Below are 21,718 nucleotides of genomic sequence, written 5' to 3' on the forward strand. Positions count from 1 at the left end.
TTTAAAATGAGAAGGATTATAATAACACCGGTGTAACTTTTACTAAGTATTATACCTCTTAATAACTTTATATTAAATGTGAATTTTGTAAATCCAACCGTTAGATTGAAAGTTCATATCACTTTATATGTTTATATCAAATTTTGTTAAAATTGAGCAACAACTTAAAGGTAATCAAAGTGTTTATATTTTAGTATATTTTGAAATGTATATATTACGTCAATTTTGTTTTACAAGAATGAAGTATCAAATCATCTTGAATTAATATAAAACTTTGTATATATGATCTAAGAGTAAAAAACTTTTAATCTAACGGTTGAATTTATAAAAATCACATTTAATATAAAGTTATTGAGCAGTATATACTTAGTAAAAGTTACACTGGTGTTATTATAACCCTTCTCTTTTAAAATATTATTTTTATAAATTAAATTTTAATATTTTAAATAAATTATTAATTAACTTAATATATTTATTCATCTTAAATCTAAGATATAAAATTCAAAAAATGTATTTATCCTTATTTTATTTTTTAATTATCAACCATTAATAAAATATTAATTTAAATTATTATCTAATTATATCATAATATTTTCATATCAAATTTAAAATCAGATATTAGTTATACAAAAATACCAAGATCATATAGTAAATTTTCAATAAGATTCTAGTTAAATAATTTAAAATAATTAATTTTTCAACTATATTGTTTGCAAATAATTTATTCCAAAACTAATCAATTTTTTATATATTAATTATTAGTAAAATTTAATAACTTTTAATTTATATTACCGACAAATTTGTATTCGTTGAAAATATAAATTTTTCGATGTAATTTTTTTTCGTCGGTAAAATTTGTCAAAAATATAAATTTTCTGATAGATTTATATTTGTAAAAAATTATTCATCGATAATTTACATTTTTCTTGTAGCGTTGACCTAACATGTGAACAATGAAGTTAGTAGATTTGAGACCGCATGTCTTTTGGTAAAATACCCATCTTGTGCCTAAGAATAAAGTGAAAATGAAGAAGATTGTTATTACTAACTAGTGCTTACAGAACAAGATTGTTATGACTAACTAGTACTTATATATATTCTTCTTATTCTCTGTAACCAATATATATATTTGTTTCATTTGACAACAATTGCAAATGCCAGAAGAATGAGAAGAATGTAACCCCTTAGTAATTGGAATTTAGGTCTCGATAGTATTGTGAGATCCAACTTGTTATGATATTTAACTCCTGTTTCCTAACATCTTTAAGCCACTTCGGATCTTCCTTACTCGAGTACCTTAGGTCTACATGATGAGCTCCTGCTCACAAAATGCCCAAATAAACATAGAGTAATAGGAAAATGGAAAGAAGTAAATATCATACAATACATTGATCCACTAACCTTCTTTTGCAACGATAGCAACTAATGTTTTTGATATACTCTTTAACACCCTGCAACCAAACCCATAAGTAGAGGTTGTATAATTGGTGAAACTAAACTACAGTAAAAGTAATTGAGGGATAGAAAGAAGAGATGGCATGGTATACCCTCCGCCACTCCAAGGATCCTTTAATCCATTAAAGAATATAATGTTGCTGGCAGACCTTTTGAGAACTCTTTCAATAGCCTGCAGAAAACACAATGGATCAACATTGAATGGAAATTAAACATGAGACTTAACAACTAAAAGTTGATTGATACCGACATGGCCACCAAACTCAGTTGTAATCCAATGTGGTCTTGGCGTAACGTTGTAGAAAAAGGAACAGGCATCGACTCTGTCTTGGTATGACCAATCATATTCTGGGAATATGCTCTCCTTATTGCTTCCACCTACGGGCATTATCATCTCCGTACACGCCTGCATGCAGAAAGAAAAACAACCTTAATTATTGGAGTCTCCAATATATAGGTTACGGAATTCAAACAGAGGGAGAAGCTTTGTAATATCGTGGACAAGGTTTTCAGAATTGACATAGGCAGGTACATGGTTTTGGAGAGGAAAATAACTAAATTCATGCTCTAACTCCGTATTAAAACATTCTTATATTATAAATTAAACTACACAACTGCAAGGGGCGAGACTTTCGCTTTCTTAATTAAATATATTTTTTTATGTGCATTTCACGCATTATTCCACTAACTAGCCGAAAAAAATCTTCTCCCAACTATTTCAAATAATTTTCATTTTATCTTTATATGTATATTTTATTTTTTTCAATCATCTATTTCTTTTAATTTATTTTCTTTTTAAAAATTTTAAATTAAATTTCAATATTTTTTTTAAAATAAATTGATAATAATTAAAAATAAATATGTACCACAATTTAAATTGTTTATTATAATCTAAAATATAGTTTATACGTTTAAAATATTTATTATGGATTTTGATTATAATATAATTTATATATTAAAAGTATTATTTGTTATGAATTTGAATTATTTGAAAAATATTTATCAAGTAGAAATAGGAAGTAAATTACTAGTTAAAATGATGGAGTTCATGCAGAAAGCAGAATGGAGGAAACTGGGTCGTAAGTGTACAAATTCCAGGTATGTGGATAGGGCATCACTCTATACAAGCTGGGCCTGGTAAGCCTGTAAGCCAATGGGTCTATTATTTTTTATCTCGCGTTTATAAGGCAAGCTTTCGGATTGGAGTATTGGACTGTTGGTTTAACCTCCATTTGTTTTTTCCAAATCAAGTGGATCTGCTTCTTATTTTGCCAAAAATTTTAAAATAAATCGTTTTTTTAAACCTTATTAGCGTTCATAATTAGTGAAAAAAATAGAAATAAAAAATAATTTTCTTTGAGAGAACATGATAAGGGTTCTTAATTAGGCAAACAATTAAGAAAAAAAATGGACCTTGGGCTGGCTGCAAATAATTAAAGTTCCAAGTCCTTTAATCCTTATTCTTTACTCAAATAATTAGAGGTTTAGAATAAGTTTGAGATTTATGATGATTTAAAAGGTTAAACAGTTAAAAATTAGATGAAATTTAAAAGAAATTACAGGGAGTGAAGTTAAGATTTTGAAGAGGAGAAGATTTAGGGTTGCTGAATTCAATTTAAAATATGATGTTTGAGAGCATGTATTAAGTGAAAGAGGGTTTAAAGTGATTTAACAAATTTATTTCATTCAAACTTTGTTTTTTTTTTAAAATTTACATTTAGAAAGAATAATTGATTTGCATCGAGCTTTCATATTTATTTCATGTGGACAATGGAGGTGGCTCCTGAGTTTTCGGTTCACACAATAACTTACATGTGGACGTCTACAAGATACAACATATTGATGTGTCTTTTCTAAATTTGGTTAGGGAAAAATTGTTTGTGCTTCAATAATAGAGTCATTTTATTCCAACACTCAATTTCAATGGTTGTCTGGACCGTTCCTTTGATAGGTTAATTAGTATTCTCTAGCTTGTGACTTTATAAAGCGTAACATAGATAGAGATGTTCAAGACTCCCCTAATTATGTTACTTGTGGTGGCCTTTTTAGAGATAGTAGCAAAGCTTTTTTGAGTGAATTTGTATCCTACATTGGTATGAAGGTCACTTTGCAAGTTAAACTTATTATTGTTATGTGTGCTATTGAACATGTGCATGATGAGTGGTACAAACATTAGTTAGAATGTGATTCTAAGCTTGTTCCGGATGCTTTTGGAAACACCCAAATTGTGTTCTTAGGACATCTGTGACAAATGACACCATTGTCTATCATTTTATTTACATATACATTTATTTCATTCTCATATTTATAAGAGAAAAATTAATATATAGAAAAATTAGTTGATTTTAATTTAAAGCATAAGATTTTTATAGGTGATGATTTGTTTTGCCTTCTTTTGTTTGAGAGGTTTTCTTTTTCATAATTGTTGTGATTTATCTTTTTTTAATTTTTGTTGATTCATAATCCATGTATATAATCTTCCCATATTATTGTTACTATTTTTCACTTTTTATATATATATTTTTTAGTGTATTACAAATGATTAATAGCTTATAGAGTGCTAATCTTGTTCGCATACTTTAATTCTATAGTAATACTTAACATGCTAAATCTGACAAAAAACAATTATTACGTTGAGACAGTAACACGTCTTCTTTGTTATGTCTTCTTTTCTTGATAAAAAGAGGTTCCAAAATATAATAATAAAAGAATATAGCGTTAAAAGCAACCTGTTCCTTGAAGCTATCTTAATTACGGTTCTTAATGGAAGAAGTTGTATGCCTGATCAAACAATTTGAACATTTAAATGAACGAAAATGCGAATGAATGAATAACCGGGAATATTTTTTAGTCTCACCAAATCATGAGGAAAGGCTGAAAGCAAGGGATAATAATGGATTGAGGTGGGTTAGATCAAACAGGCGAATTTTTGACAGCTCTAATGTGTAGGATTCTACTATTCTAGCATATGACGGAGGTGGACCAGATAATAGTTTTTTATTTTAACCTGATTGTATTTCCAACGAGTATAAGCAAAAAAGTTGGACAAAAGTTTCATAATTGCGTTTGGTTATATTTATTTAAATATTTTAGAAAATATTAGAATTTTTAATTACAATGGTTTAAACAAATATTTATAATATAATTACATCTTTAAATATTAAAAAATAAAAGGCTTAATTGAATTTGATTCTCTTACTTTTTCAAATTCACAAATTTCATCTTTCAAAGCAAAAATTTCTGAATTTATTTTTTCACTATTTTAATTATGCAACTTTTTTTTTATTTGTTAACTTAATATCCAACATTTAATCAAAATATTTACATGATACGCTAATCCATGTCATATCAATAAAAATTGAAGACTTCCCGTAAATTACCCAAACTTCCCAATCCCCACTAAACCAATTCTAAATAATTATCAAAATAAATCTTTTTTTATACACATAATTAAGAATTAAATCTTAATTATCATAATTAAGAGACGCGGCTAAAGTTATTATTTGTGATACCTGTGAATTTTAACGATCCTAAGTTCCTAACCGAAACATCTAATTCTTGACTAAATCAAACTACTTAATTAGTTTAAACTTTCTTGACCTAATTACTGTACGAAACAGAAACTGATCCAGATGGAGGCTCACAATATTTAACTAGGAAAATCAACAGAGTGAGTTATGGAGAGAAGTGATAATTTAAAAAGACAAGAAATCTAAAATTGAGAAGAATGGATTGGTAACTGGTAAGTACCTGCCATTGCCATCCTCCAAGATCGTGAGGATCTGAATCGTCGTCCAAATTGAAACACGAAGCAGTGCCACTATAGTTGTAGTACACATTCGCTGCAGCATACAACTTGTCTAATGTATTATTTTTCCTCACTGAGCTGTCAATGGCCTCGCATATCTAAATTTTACCACCATTCTAGGTCAAGTCAAAATAATCTTTCAATTTTTCCAAAATAAATATTCTTTATATTCCAATGCCCCTCCGCCCTACTTGCTTAGATTAGTGGTCCCTCCCCCCTTTTCCATAAATAAATAGGAAAATTTTACAAATAATAATATAAAAACTAATTTTACTATAAATTTAAGTTTTATTTTAAATATATTATTTATTTTTAGTAGTTGGTATATTTAATGCTATATATGTGTGTGTATAGAAAATAAAATTAACATTAAATGAAGAGTATAAAAAAATTGACTTATAAATAAATATATAGAAAATAGAGTTAACAATGAATAAAAAAAAAGTTTGAATAATTTTAAAAATGAATGATTATTATTTATAATTAAAATTAAAAAAAAAAAAAAAAAAAAAGTTAAGTAGAGAAGTGTTACTAAAAAATAATTTGAAGGCAGCATAATTGGTACCTTTTTTACGGGATATGCCGGTAGGGGACTGAGGAAATTGGATGGCGTGGGATAATCTGTCATTGCTGCATAAATCCACGCCGTCCGAAGCCAACCTATCAAAGAACCTTCCCCAAAATCGTCATTCCTGAAAAACATTAGTTATTAATTACACTATAGTCATCTGAATTAATTCATCGTTCAATTAAATCCTTTTGCATTAATCTGCTCTCACTTGCATACTCTGAATGCTTTCCGTAGCAGTTTCAGTCCTCCGGGTTTCATAGCCGTGTCGCCTATTAACTTCCAAGACCCCTTTAACACTTTGTAACAATTCTCACTCTCCTTCTGTGGGACATGAAGCCAAACTTTTTTTATTTAAATACCATCATTCTAATTAAACACACTTTTTTCTTTCATTAATCGAAAATCACTAAATTTGGTAATGGTAGGTGTTACATCCAATTTAAAATTTAATGAATTTTTCTTATAGTTTTGATGAAATTTGGCCACATGCGCATGTTTGTTAAATGGTAATTATTAAGAGAAACAAACCCGGAAGTCTTGTGTGACGATGGTTAAGAAGATATCTGGCGAAACCAAATTCATGAAATGGAGAATTGGAGCAGAGGATGCTAGAGCTCCAATTGCAACGTGTGGATACTTCAGCCTGAACCACGCCGCCAACACTGCAAAGCATCATTTTAGACCCATCTCAGTTTGGGGGAGGATTTAACTATTGAAAATACAAAGTGGTCATGAGATTGGTTTATGTTTATATATACTTCCTCCATAGGATCCTCCAAACACTACAACGGGGGAATCAGTTGCTGACAAATTCTTCTTCAGATCAATGATGAGAGTGGCATAATCAGCTAATGCCTGCGTGGAGCTCAGATACCCAAGTGTGCTTGAATTTGCATATGCAACCGTCTTGTTTCCCCCAAATGGTATTGATTTTCCATAAAATCTATGCTGCAGTTCAATTTGTGATGCATGAAATAGAGTATGTTAATAAGTCAACAAGTCAATTGTTAACAGTTAAACAGTTCTAATAAGAGATCTCAACAGCTCAGATTGGAAAAAAAAAAATTTTGCAATTTTGCTTTTGGGGGATCAAGAAAAAACTTGCCTTTATCAAGAGATCTACACTTCTTATAAAACAAGAAAGCTTACCTCAATAAAAACCAAAAGGGCTTGAAAAGAAGGAGCATTATCGAACATAAAGCCTGTGTTCTGTGTGAACCATTCTATGTTGCCTTCATTTCCTGTGTAGACAAAGATTGGAGCATTCTTCTTGGCACCACCCCAATAAGTATCATTGATGAGATATCTTTGTTGAAAAGTTTGGTAGCTCTGGGGATTAAAACTGAAGTGATCGAGTGTTTGGGTGAAGAATTTTGTTCTGTAAAGCCCATTTTGGGTTGAACCTGAACGTTGTTTTAGGTCTGCTCGAATTGCTGAAGAAGGAAATCTGGGTATGGTGGGGGCAAAAGTATAGCCCAATGCAGGCACCGAAAATAGAGAAAATAGTATTATTGTGAAGTGAATGGGAGAACCAATTGCCATTATTTTTTTGTGATGAACTGTGCCTACAGATGAAATGTGTTTTTAAAGAGGAAAAAAATGAAAAGAGAATCTTAAAAATTCAGAGTCTCCCTCAGACTTAGGCCTCCTTGGTTGGGCCACTTACGAGTTACGACAGCCACAAACAGTGGACCGCGCCAATTATTACAATAAGTGTGTTTATCCACATTCTTTGATGTTTACATTTTACCCTTTTTTGTTTAATCAAATACTATAACAATTTTCAAATATCAAAATTATACATTACTGCTATTTTTTAATTATATTATTAATGTAAACTATCTATCAATTTTATAAGTTATTAATTATTTTTTTGTCAAAAACCTTAACTTGTCATCGTTAACAGCTTTTTTTAATTATATATTTTTTATATTGCAAAATTTGAATACGAGATTTTTTTAAAGATCTTAATTCTGCTCCACTCAAACTAATGATTATGATAGATTATATTAATTCTTCATATTGATGTTACCATTTTTGGCTTTTTATTTATGTTATTCATATTAATGTTTCTTCTTTTTTGTCTTTTTATTTATGTTATTCAATTTGATTTTTTATTTTTAAAATATTTACATTGGTCTTCTAATTATATATATATAATGCTATTTTTCATAATTACATTATTTCAATTATATAAAAGGGCAACATTAAATATTTATTTTAAATTAGATAATTAAATTGAATATTCTAAAACTAAAGGAGCCAAATTAAAAAATATATGAATTAATAAAGACAAAATTAGTAATTGAGTACTTAAAATAAAATAAATATGAAAATTTAAATAAAAATATTCACAAAAGAAAACAAAAATGTTATATAATAAAATATAATATTAAATAGGTGACAGAAAATTTAAATTTATCTATAAAAAAATACTAGACAACAAAAAATTTACTTAAATGAAAGTTTAATATATAAAACATTAAATTACTTAAATGTTCAATTTAATCATTTAAATTTTGAAAAATAAGTATTTAAACAAACCAATATTTCTCTTATATAGTATCAATTAATATATTTATTAAATTTAATAATTGTGATGCTAATATATACACATCATACATTTTTTTAATGAATATATTTATAGTAAAAAATTGTCATTAACTAAAATATAATTATTGGAAATTTATATATATATATATATAATATTTATCTCGTAATTTCTATTTTTAATTGTTATTTTAATAAATTTCTTTCAAATTTATTATAGATTTTATAATTTTTTTATCAAGTAAGTAAATGGCAACATAATAAAGTAAAAATACATTAGTATATATTTTAAGTAAAAATGTATTTAAAAATTCACAATCAACATTCTTCAACCACGTTATTAATTCTGAATTCTGACTACTCCTCGATCCTCAATTAATATCTCATAATAAGGTTTTGCAATAGCTATATTATAAATTAATAGCTATAATTGAGATGGCGACTAAAGTCTTTGTTTTTCTTTTAGCAATAAATTATATATATGGGGACACGTTCTGAACTACTTGGCCTTCAGGCCTTGCTAGCTAACCACCATCTTTATAAATACATGGCTAGAATAAAACAACAAGAAAGAATTAAAACAAATTAACAAGAACCAAAGAATTATGCTAAATGTAAACAAAGTTCATTCAACATACAAGAAAACAATGATTGATTCTTGTAAATTCATACAAGAAAACAATGATAATTGATTCTTGTAAATTCATACAAGAAAACAATAAGAAAGAATCAAAACAAACCAGAACCACACAAGGATTAGCTAAATTAATTCATTAGCGAATTCATAGGTTTTGAATTAAAGAGAACTAATGTTATGTCGTAATGAAAACAGAATAAAAATCATAACAAGAAAGCATCAAACTACTAAGGTCTAAAAATAGCATATGAAATGAATTTTACATCAATTAAATAAAATCTTTTATATTGATTCAGTAACCGATATAGATATCACTAATATAAAAAAGAAAAATAAGTAACTCAACGCTTACCCAATTTAAGCTTTGAGTCCTATCCGAAATATTACTAACAAGTTGTTCCAGATACTATTAAAAATCATCAGTTCACACTTTATACACCTGGACACATTTTATGTACGTCATCCAACATTTATTCAAACATAATAAATCAGTATGATTTGGTGTTAAAATTCACACATTAACGCATTTCTTTCATGCCATTTGTCTTCATAATTTTGTCAAATAAAACATAAATTTGTTTGTTCAAATTTGCGGTTAAGTAGAGGATAAACAAAGACAAGACGGAAACCAGAAAATGATGAATAATTGATATGTTAGGAGAGATAAATGGATATGAAAAATAAGCAAAATCAGTAAAATATTTATTCTTTGACGGGTCACTGCTTAAACCTAGCATGTGCAACTGTGCAAGGCGTGAGTTTCTCTCTTCATAATATTACCGACGTAGACATATATAGATTTCATACAAAACTAAAATTGACTTCTTTTCTAAATAAAAAAGCCATCTAGCTTTTGAGACTGGAACTATGTAAGGAATGGATAACCAAAAGCCAAATCCGATTAATATTCATTTCTCTTGCTGTATCCTATTGTTTGTCCAGATTTGACCTTTTTATAGCGATGGGTACGAAGCTAAGTGATCAAAAGTCATTCAATGAAAGAGACATTGATATTTATACACTTAAAATGATATATATATAGAGAGAGAGAATAAATATTGAAAATAACATACTTGTTAAAATAAATAATAAAACATATTATATTAAGCAAATCACTAGTTGTGAGTGAAATATGATTTCCAGCATCGTCTTCTGTAATCCTAAACAAATTTTCAACTCCTTCTTTTGAATGACATTGACCAAAGCCAAATTATTGGATCAGTAGGTCATGATAATATTGTGAAATCCAACTTGCTATGATCTATCTCTTGTTTCCTTACATCCTTTAACCACTCTGGATCTTCCTTAGTTGAGAACCTCAGGTCTACATGATGAGCTCCTGCTCACACAACAAGAAAGAAAGAAAGAAAGAAAAGTGGTATTATTAATATGGTTAAGAACTTCAAATTAACCTTCTTTTGCTACTATAGCAACTATAGTTTCTGATATATTCTTCAACACCCTGCAACCACAACATTATAGTTAGTTGGTGTTATAAAAAATAAGCATTGGAAATTATGTGTTTGTTAATATAGCTTTAGTTAACTCCGTGGTAATCCAACAAGGTCTTGGGTTTATGTGATAGTTAGAGAGCATGTCTTCCAAGTTCCAGCTTCCACTTGTAAGGGGAAACGTGCTTCCCCCATTGTTCCCACCCAGGGCCAGGGGCATACACAAATTAAAACCTCATCACCATTATCTTTGTTTCTCTGTCTCATCTTTTTATTTTTCTCTCCTATTCCTTCCACCCATACATCCAAATTTAGTTCTGATATAAACTTTGCAATTTGTAATTTATAACTCCATTACACGTTTTTTTTAATCTTTTAATAATGAAAAGTCTTCTTTCATTAAATAATTAAACTAATTTTTTATTCTGTTAATTGAAGAACTTGTGGATTGAATTAGTTGAAGACTATATAAGCACTTTTCTGACTGGATAAGCCGGCAAGTGGCAAGTGACTTAGGATACTGGAAGGTGCTGGATAATCTGTCATTGCCGTTCGTAATCAATATTTCAGAACATGTGCGCTTATATAATAATTACTTCAGGAAAACAAAAACAAATAAACTATCAAGTATAGGAGCCTTTAATCACATTATAACAACTCTCACTCTCGCTCTAAGGATCATAGGAAGAAAATCAGTGTATTGGATTGGTGAAGATTTTAGTCTTGAATGACAATGTATAGTGTGAAACTAAATCAGGAAATTGAATAAATGAAGCAGAGGATGCCAAGGCTCCAATGGCACTGCAAACACATCCATCCAATGGTGCTTCTCGATCTTGCTTTTCAACATATCAACATTTGTAATACTCTAATTTAATTATTTTAACTCACTCATTGGTTCTTTGATTAATCCTCGTGATTTTGATTAACTATAACATTGAGCTTCTTAAGATATTCTGAAAGTCAATTTTCCAAAATCTTCACTTTCCCCTCTCTTGTCATTCTCTGAATCGCTTTGTTAAAAATTCATATACACAATTTATTTATTAAATAATACTAATATATAATTATAAAATAAATTTAAAATTTAAAATTCATACATTACAAATTAATTAAAAATGTTATTATTATTATTTAAGAATTATAGTTTTTTCACTAAATTATACTTTTGGTTCGCATCTAATTCTTAATGTATAATTTTGACCCCAAATTTGAAATTTTCACAATTTTGATCTAACCATAATATGTATATTTGTAATGTATTGATACATAATCTTTAGGATGATAATTGTTATGTCAAATGTATGCAATAACATGACAATATAGAATATCACTTTTGCACGAGAATTTTTTGTTGTTAAATATTTAAAAACAAGTCAACATATACAAATTTGATAATTGGATTAAAATTATAAAAAAATATCAAATTGAGAAACCAAAATTTCGTAATTAAAAATAAGGGTATCAAAGTTGCTTATTAAAAATTAAAATGGAACTATAAGTGCAATTTAAACCATATTTTTACATATAAATTTGTTAAGTAACATGTTATTATTTTATAATTTTTTTAAAAAATTATATATTAAATATCATTACACAAAATCAAATAATTACTAATAATAAGTAGAGATGGTAATAAAGTCAAGTTCTCTAATCAAATGAATAAAAATGTAATAACCAAACGATTTTTATGTTTTGTTTTTTTTGAACTTACGAATATTTTATCTTAAATAAAATGTGCAACCTGTTAACTTTCACATGAAGGTGAGAAAGGTGAAAACCCCGGTGATTATTTCATGGACATTAAAATAAGAAAAGCCTTAAACAGACATTCCCTCTTCCTTTATTTTAAATTTTGATCCCATTTCCAAACATCATGAACTCACATTGCCAAATATATAAATCCGTCTAACATCTGATTGGGAGGGATACAGTGGGCTTCGTAAGTTGTCCAAACTGTTGGGTCCATGTGAATTGCAATGAACAATGATAGTGGGAACTCTGTGAAGGAAAAATAAAATAGGGTTTAACGCTGATAGTGTAAATTAATTAGAAATTACGATTTATATGATTTTTAATATATTATTATAAAAATTAATAAGTTTATGATTTATAATAAATTATAATTAAATGATTGTGTAAAACTATTTTACATTATTGGTCTATCAGTGTTAAACTTAATAAAATATAGTAAACGGGTAGATTTAAAATAAAAAATAAAAGAAACAAAATAAGCGAAAGGAAATATACAAAAAGAAGGGCGAAGCACCCAAAAAGGAGAGAAGGAGGGGAAATGGGAAGATGATGCATGTGAAGCATGAATTGGTTGCTTTAAATCGAATTTGCCTTTTTCTCCTTGAATTTCTCCTTGTTTAAAGTTTTCAACCATGAAAATGGATTCAATCATTGCGAAAAGGTGAAAGAGGACTATAAGTTGTATTTGTATACATACAAATCCAAATAGGTGTGCACTCTTTTTCATGATGACCGAGTGCATGTGGCAACTACTGAGTATTTTTCATCTTACTTTTAGATCAATACTATAGTTGTGTATGCTTAGATTTTTTTTTAATCAAATCACACTGTTTATCGAACTGAGTTAGCTTATAAATTATTTTAATCACATTAATAAATTAGTTTAGAATCAAATTATATTTATAAATTAGCTTAGAAATAATTTAAAATTGGTTTCAAAATTAAATCAATTTTAAGAATTAAACCAGTTTTAATTATTTTTTAAAATTATGAAAAAAGTCATAATTAATATAATTTTTAGATAAATTAATTTTTTACTAGTTAAACATTTAATTTGAAGACTAATTAAGTAGATAAATATATTATAAAAGGTGAAAATTTATTTATTTTATTAAAAAACATTACACAAACGAACATATAAAGATTAACTCAAAAAATATTAAATAATTATAATTATAATGTAAAAAATTAATTATGAAACATGATTTGATAACTAATATTTTCTTTAATAATCTAAAGATAATCAAAAAATTAAAAAATAAAAATAAAAATAAAAACACAATGATGATGAGCAATACTTACACATTTTATATGTTATTAACAAATCTTAAATTACGATATATGAGAAACATAAGCAAATTATTATACTTAGTTTTATTTTATTATTTAAAAAATAGTTCACTAATGCACTGAAGTTAATTACTGATACAGTTCAATTTTGAAAATCCATCTTACGTAAATAATGTGGTTCGATTTTATTTAAATTAATTATAATTTTTTTAAATGATGCAATTCAATTTTAAACTTAAACCGATTCATTTTATTTTTTTCACACACGTGATCAGTACAATGTCCAAATACATAAATTAGGTCAAGAGCTGATTCTGATGTATACTCGAGTTTTTGACTATGTGAACTATAATGTAAGTTATCAATGAATCCATTCACTATATATATATATATATATATATATATATATATATATATATATATATTTTGTTTCAGTATGTCTAAAAGTTTCACATCGCTTAGGAGTCGAGATTAAAGATAGTTTAACATCCTTCTTCCTTAATCGATGAGACACTTTTTAAATGATAAAATCATGACGACCTAACGAGTGCCAAAATGGACAATACTTCGGATGCAGTGACCCTAACGATGATAACGGTAGGAATTTATGCACATTTTCTTAACAATTGTGAATCATTTGTACCTCATCTTAATATATTAAATCATTTATAATATAGTTGAACTATTCTTTTACGTATAAATATGAAAAGTCGTTAGTTCAAGTGATTCAATACTTGTAATCCTTAATTAATGACTAATATTCAATCCCTATTTAGGTATTAGTCGTGATTAGAGGTACCTATTTACCTTTATAGAATTTGACTTAATGAAAATTAGTTATACCTCCTTATTAAAAAAAATAAACTAGTGAAATATTTTGAGAGAATTTCAATTCTCTTATTCTCTCCAAACTACCAAAGTCAACTTAGTAATGATGGAAGTTGTGGTAGTAAGCACAAGATTTAAATTTTAAATATCGTTATCATCTTTAAAATTTCTTATTGATAGACTAATTCTCTTTGTTTTTTTTTTAATTTTAATTTTCAAATCTCAAAATTCTTATAATTTTATGTTATTTTCTATAACACAATCTCTATATGGTTAAATAGTGGTTGACAAAGACTTATTTTATCTTAATTCACTTTTAGCTTGTTGTAAGCATGTTAAGGTGGATTGGCTTGCCCACAAACATAGACTGTTAGATATCTCACATAAATTAGATATAAGGTCACAATAGTATATATAAACAATGAACAATTTTTATTTTTTTTACTTTATAATCCAATTTTGTAAAGTTAAGTTAAATTTTAATTTCACTTTCTTAAGATGGCACTAGAGTCTATCATAGTGAATATTCTTTGAATTATCTAATCACTCCCTATCGGGCCTTATCAGACTATCCATAGATGTTCAATACTGCAAATTTTATGCTCGAAAATTGTCCGGTCCTTAAGACATTGACATGTAGGTGTGTGTTGAAGATTTCATATTAATTAGAGATAAAATTATAATAATCTATACAAATACGAAACAATCTCTACATGATTTTGTAATGGTGAGTTAAGTTTCAATCTCATTTTCTTAGGATGGACCAAAAAAAGAATTATCCTATTTATTGATAGACTAACAATTTAATAGATTGATTGGTCAAAAATAGAATAAAAATAATAAAATTTCTAATATGTTTGAAATAAATAATATGTAATTATTAAAAATTTAAAAAATACAATACAAGAAATATTTTTCACTTTATGTTTAGTTACGAGAAGATTTCGTGAAATAATTTGTGATATATCTTTTTAAAATCTTATCTGATTTGTATTAATAGAGTAAATTTATTTGAACATAGTATACGTTTAAATATAGTAATTATTCTTATTATTAATTACATGTGATCAAATAAATATATTTATATAAAATTCAGGTTATTGATAAAGTCATATCTTATTATTAATATTTTTTTATTTATAAATTGAAAAACTTGACAAGCAAGCCAATTCCGGCACTATTGTCATCAACTTGTTTTTAAGCAAGATAAAATTGTGCAGGCTATGACCGCTGATGGGTTAAGACCTCCTAACCTAGATTGTCAAAAATAATGACCAAATAAATGACCAATGATTTAGGGGAAATGGAATGATTATTGATCTACCGATAGGTTTGGTGAATGTTTGTAACCACGTCATTAAATCGCATCCCCAATTCCATGTCTAACAAGTAACAAGGCAAAAATCAGAAGTTACTCCATGTAATTTTATTTATTTATTTATTTATTATATTTGGGTAATGTTTTGATGTCATAGAATCATGGAATACTAAGAAGACACTCGCTCTCACATTCAAATCCTTTCAGAGAATGTTTAGTGAAATAAATTTATTTTCATATTCGAGAAGAGAATCATGATTTTTAAAAATAACTAAAATGTGTCTAATTTATCATACATATATATATTAATAGAAAATTACTGAAATAAATAGACAAATAAAGTTTTAAAATATTTTTTTTTTTTTTACTGAAAATGGTCAAATTTTATTGAAATAATTTAGTACATATTTACTTTAATTATATAATATAAATATTTTTTTTACAATACATAATTATGGTTATTAATTATGTTTAAAAAGGCAAAAGATTATTCGCTACCATAGTATGCATATATATAGTAGCTTCATGAACTTGGCATATATATATATATATATATATATATATATATATATTTTTTTTTTTTTTAAAATTGCACTACGATCTTATCCTCAAGGCCTTAATTGAGGGTATTTATGATTAAATTAATATATTGAACCCGTAGCTTAAATGAAGGGGAAGATCATAGTAATTCATAAATGTTGCCCTAAGGCCTTAGTAGTTTGTGAGATAGAGACACTCAAATTAGGGATGTGATGTGATTTTGTTCATGGTGCCCCCACCTCTCAAGATTCTCACTCCGTTTTCCCTGTATTTTTCTTTCTTGATTTTCTTTTGTCTAATACTGTAATTGCTTTTGTTTGTTAGTGTAGTTTCCAGTTGGAGTGGGGCTGGGGAAGAGGGGCTTTAGAGGAGGACATGCGTAAGGTTGTATTTGTGTTGTCGCGTGAATTGACCACGTGATCTGTTATGAACTTTTTTTTCTTCTACTTATTTTTTTTAATCGGCCGTCTTAATATTATTACATATTTAAAATGTTTTATCTTTTATCTTTATTTTTTTTATATATATTTGAAACAATCAAATAATATTTTCATTTGAAATACGACAGCGGCAATCAAGATGTGAATCAATCAAATAATAATTGAATGAATAATATATATATTTTTTTGAAGAGTTTGAAATAATATTAGGAAAAATAATGAAGTTGTGTAGAAAAAAGAGAGAATTAGAGGGGTGAAAGTTGGTGGTGAAGGTGGCAAAAGAATCCAATCTCTCCTTGCTAAATGCTAATAATAATGGTTGGACAAGTAATGTGAAAGTCAAATGTTGTAGTGATGATGATGATTGAGATGTGAGTGAGGGAGGGAGGGTGTGGAGTGCCAACTGCCAAAAGCGGCGTACATGGTGTGACTACTATAATACCACGTACCACCCAATCTTCCTCCTACGTCGTTGGACTTTCTTCTTCCACCCCACCACTCAAAATCCGACACGTGTTCCTCCCTTTCCTCTCGCTGCTGCTACTAGCCTACTACTACTACATGTCACTTGTGTATGCGGCTCATCATCATTCACCAGAGACTACACACAGACACAAATCTCGGGTGAGGCAAAACCCAAGCAGCATGGACATGATTCCTGGGAAGATCCGAAAACGAGGCTGCTCCTCCTCTGCCTCCTCCTCCTCCTCCGTGCTCCACAACTACCGCTTCAAGAGAACCATCCTCGTCGGGAAGCGTGCCGGATCCACTACGCCCGTCCCCACCTGGAAGCTCATGACCTCCAGATCTCCGCTCCGGCCACTTCCCTCCCCCAAGCCCCGCCAGGTCGCCGTCTCCGCCAGAAAGCTCGCCGCCACTCTATGGGAGATGAACGAGATTCCCTCGCCCGCCCTCAGCTCCAAGAAGGGCCTCAGACCCAGAGACCGAGTCGCCAGGTCCACGCGCTCCGGTTCTCTGCCTCCTCATTTGTCCGATCCATCACACAGTCCCGTCTCCGAGGTTCTTTCGCTTTAATTCATCTTTTTCTTCCTTTAACTAACTGCAAATTAATTTTGCATTTATTTCTCACTCTTTTCTTTTTCTAGAGAATCGATCGATCCGGAACAGGGAGAAGCCAGAAAAGAACTCCCTCTATTTCTCACAGGCAGAGGGTCACTGAACACCATCTTGGTCCTTTCGATTCTCTTAGCAATGTTAGTCTCATGGAGGTAACTAATCTCTACTTCTAATACTATTGTAGACCTAGAACATTTTCAATCAATTCTCCCATGTGAGATTTTCTTAATTCTGAATTCTGAATTTAGCTGAGAATTCTGAATTGTGTCTGTCTCTCTTTATCAACATTAAATAGGTGGGCTCCTATTGAACTTTGTTGGTGTTTATGAAAAAGAGGGGAATGGACCCTCTCGTTGAGATTCTTTTATCAAATGTTGTCATAATTTTTCTGTCTCTTTGTGGATGATGAATGCTTCCTGCTATCTAATGTTTGTAAAGAGAGAGATAGACACAATTGTGGGAATCCATTCCTACAATGAGAGAGAATTACCAATTTTTTGCATAACTAGAGTTTGTTTGAATATAAGTTCTTATTTTCAATCGAGAAACTCTCAGAAGTTCTTCTAAACCATTATCTAAACAAACTACTAGTCTTGTGAAAATCTCACATGAGAGGATCCATTCTCACTGAAGATATTTTATGCTTTGCTCTTCCTTACTGTGGATAGAGGTTTTCTGTTTTAGTGTTGTTTTTAGGTGTTAAAATCCATTCCTCTGGCATCAAATGCCCTGTCATGTGTAGCACTAATTTCTGAAAAGTCAGTTGCATATATGTTTTTACTATATTTTGAACAAATTGCGAGCTTGTTTCAATGTAAATATTGTGTGGGTGCAAGCTGCAAAGGATTTGTACAGTTGCACGTAGTTTCTTTTGATGCTACTACTAGTAATTCGATGGTATGTCAATAGAAGACTTATACCGACACAGATTATAAATTTAGCATGCCAAGGTTCTCTATTCACATGAGAATGGACAAACAGCACACCATAGTTAATTTACACATTTTCTCGATAATAATACGCAATGTGCACGTCTCCTTATAGTTGTATCTTGGTTTTCTTGCAGATTGAAACCAGATCACGAGCGCAGACCCCTGCTTCATCTGCTGTTGGAGTTAAACCACGTTTAAAAGATGTTAGTAATGCTTTAACGACATCCAAAGAGCTACTTAAAATTATAAACCGGATGTGGGGTCATGAGGATCGTCCTTCCTCTAGTATGTCCCTTATCTCTGCTTTGCATACTGAGCTGGAGAGGGCGCGCCTACAGGTCAATCAGCTTATCCAGGAACAGCGCTCAGATCAGAATGAGATAAATTATTTGATGAAGTGTTTTGCTGAAGAAAAGGCTGCTTGGAAAAACAAGGAGCAAGAAATTGTTGAGGCTGCAATTGAATCTGTTGCTGGAGAACTCGACGTAGAGAGGAAGCTCAGGAGACGGTTTGAAAGCTTGAACAAGAAGCTTGGGAGAGAACTGGCTGACACCAAAGCATCCCTTCTTAAGGTGGTGAAAGAACTTGAAAGTGAGAAGAGAGCAAGAGAAATTATTGAGCAAGTATGTGATGAGTTAGCAAGAGATGCTGATGAAGATAAATCTGAGATTGAGAAACAAAAGAGAGTGTCTACAAAAGTTTGCGAAGAGGTAGAGAAAGAAAAGGAAATAATGCAGTTGACCGATAGATTACGCGAGGAGAGAGCTCAAAAGAAACTCTCCGAGGCAAAATATCAGCTCGAGGAAAAGAATGCAGCTGTTGATAAGCTCAGGAATCAACTTGAAGCTTTTCTAGGAAGCAAACAAGTTATTAGAGAAAAAGGTCGCAGTTCCACAACTTCCACTCACTTGAATGATGAAGAAATTGCTGCGTATCTGGGTAGAAGCCGAATAGGTTCCCATCTCATTGCAGATAAAGAAGATGATGAAGGAGAGGTTGACAATGGACTAGAATGTTGTGAGGAGGAATCTGCTGAGAGTGATCTGCATTCTATAGAGTTAAATATGGACAACAACAACAAGAGTTACAAGTGGACACACCCTTCCGAAACCAGATTCGATACGAGAAGATATCCAATTGAGGAAGAAATGAAAGGAAGTAGGAGGTCTACCTCTGGGAAAGCTTCGAGGAAAAGCACTTCCTTACAAAGGAGTATATCAGATGGAATGGAATGGGGAGTCCAAGCTGATAAGCTTCAAAATTCAGGACATGGGATAGATTGGGAAAGCTTTTATGAACTGGAAAAACAAGCTCAAGGAAAAGGTTATGGGGATGAAATGCAAGGCTATAAATCAGTGAAAGGTCTGAGGGATCAGATATTGGCCAGTTCCAAGCTTGGATCTTCAAGAGGTTATGCCAGTCCAACTAGACAGTTTTCCCAGCCTTGGCCATCACGAGATCTCCCAAATAATTTTCAGGAAAGACCTGCTTCAGCGCAGGGAAATGGTCTAAAATCAAGGTTAGGGGAAGGCCAGAATGTAAGGAAGTCCAAAAGGTGAGTTAATGCTCATGTCTTTGGACACAAACATGTGGTTGCCAAGACCATACCAGTTTGCTTCTGCTATCATGATGGCTGGTAAAGTTGCAGGACAAAGAATATCATAGATCCACGAGCCACTTGGTAGAAGCTGAAAGAAGCTTTTCTCCTTTTAAGTTTTATTCTGTTGATAGCCCATGCATGGCTGCTGAAGTTGCAGCTCTCGCTGCTTAAATTTTCATTTGACCCTATGTGTAGGTATGGTCGTGTTTGTAGAGTTCAGAACATGTGTTATATAAGTATAACCCGCGAGTTTTTGTTTTCTTCTGTAATATAAGCTGAAGGTGATTAAGAACATATTTTTTATTTTCTCCTTTCTGTATCCAAGGATACTACCGCCTTTTCTCCCACAAGGTGTTTTAATGAGCGAGGAAGATCCAATTGCCAAGGGTGATGATTGGCTCGGGTCGGGTAAGAATTATGGGGAATTCGGGGTTTAAATTGATAAAAAAAAAAAAGTAATTGGGTTGAGTTTTCCAAATTTTTGGTGTTAAGTCGAGTCGGGTTATCAAGTTTATGAAAATTACTTCGTGCACCTATCTTTTTATATTCTACGCTTCATATGTGTTCTGAAATGCGTGTTCGGACACATGATGGGTGTAGGAAGAAAAAACAAAGTTTATTCTTTAGCCGAAGTGGGTTGTTGTGGCTCATAATACTATTAATTGAATATGGCTATTGTTCTTACCGGAAATCTGCTGTAGGGATGATCTGCCGAATAAGATTGGTGAGCCTCCTTCGCTGGTACGTTGGTGTTCCAAGATGGGGGTGGTACCTGCAAAAGAGACTCCGATGCTAAAATTAGGGTTTGTGTGAATATGAGTCTCGTATAAATAATGCACGTACCTTAGTGTGAGTTAGGGTTGCGTTGGGCCTTGAGCCTAAGATGAGATATGATATGATTAGATAACGGATCTCATATGGAGCGAGATCCCCTGAGATCGGTTATGATCTATTTAAGTGCCGATTTGACGTCACGCGACGCGTGCCCGAGATCGTCTTATGTTGTGATGCCGAGCTGGGAGCTCGGCTCTGGAGTGTAGATAGTACACTAGCCCTCCGAGCTCCGAAGACCGTGGGTCGAGGAGTTAAGATCGAGCTCGTCAAGTGGCTGTGACCCCTCGTGTATGCTTGCTTGTTGAGGAGCCATGTGTCATAGCTAGTCATTTCCCGAAAACGTGCAGGTGGCGCATTTATGAGAATGACGGTTATGCAATGATGGTTTCTAATTAATGTGTCGTTAGTTGTGCCTTTTGGCTGACACGTGCCGTGACCGTTTTGAATTTGGGGAAAAACCCTTTTCTTTCTCTCTCCCGCGTCTCTTCTAATTCACTTTACTTTCTTTCACTCTTTGGCTTCTCGAGTACGATAGTTCTCTTTGCTTTCTTGCTTTCGTTCGTTCTCCGCCTCCATTTTCACAGTCTCCGTCGTTGTTTTCGGTAACAGTCATTGTTAGGGTTATTTTTTGA

At 30.7% G+C, this 21,718-nt stretch overlaps 2 protein-coding genes across 2 annotated transcripts; one reads left to right on the top strand and one right to left on the bottom strand.

The window, feature by feature from the left end:
* Window positions 1-1,015: 1,015 nt before the first annotated feature.
* LOC109813980 (uncharacterized) lies at window positions 1,016-7,434 on the bottom strand. The gene is made up of 10 exons (XM_020378286.3): window positions 6,984-7,434; window positions 6,593-6,782; window positions 6,363-6,496; window positions 6,043-6,155; window positions 5,829-5,955; window positions 5,206-5,361; window positions 1,706-1,861; window positions 1,548-1,627; window positions 1,402-1,451; window positions 1,016-1,318 (listed from the first exon to the last, which is right to left on the bottom strand). The coding sequence occupies exons 1-10, from the start codon at window positions 7,374-7,376 to the stop codon at window positions 1,185-1,187; spliced, it is 1,533 nt and encodes a 510-aa protein (XP_020233875.1). The 5' UTR covers window positions 7,377-7,434; the 3' UTR covers window positions 1,016-1,184.
* Window positions 7,435-16,994: 9,560 nt separating this feature from the next.
* Window positions 16,995-20,563, top strand: LOC109813989 (golgin family A protein). The gene is made up of 3 exons (XM_020378300.3): window positions 16,995-17,663; window positions 17,750-17,872; window positions 18,787-20,563. The coding sequence occupies exons 1-3, from the start codon at window positions 17,205-17,207 to the stop codon at window positions 20,209-20,211; spliced, it is 2,007 nt and encodes a 668-aa protein (XP_020233889.1). The 5' UTR covers window positions 16,995-17,204; the 3' UTR covers window positions 20,212-20,563.
* Window positions 20,564-21,718: the final 1,155 nt, after the last annotated feature.

This window comes from Cajanus cajan, chromosome 6 (genome assembly GCF_000230855.2).
Source record: "Cajanus cajan strain Asha chromosome 6, NIPB_CcT2T_4, whole genome shotgun sequence".
Classification (NCBI taxonomy): Eukaryota; Viridiplantae; Streptophyta; class Magnoliopsida; order Fabales; family Fabaceae; genus Cajanus; species Cajanus cajan.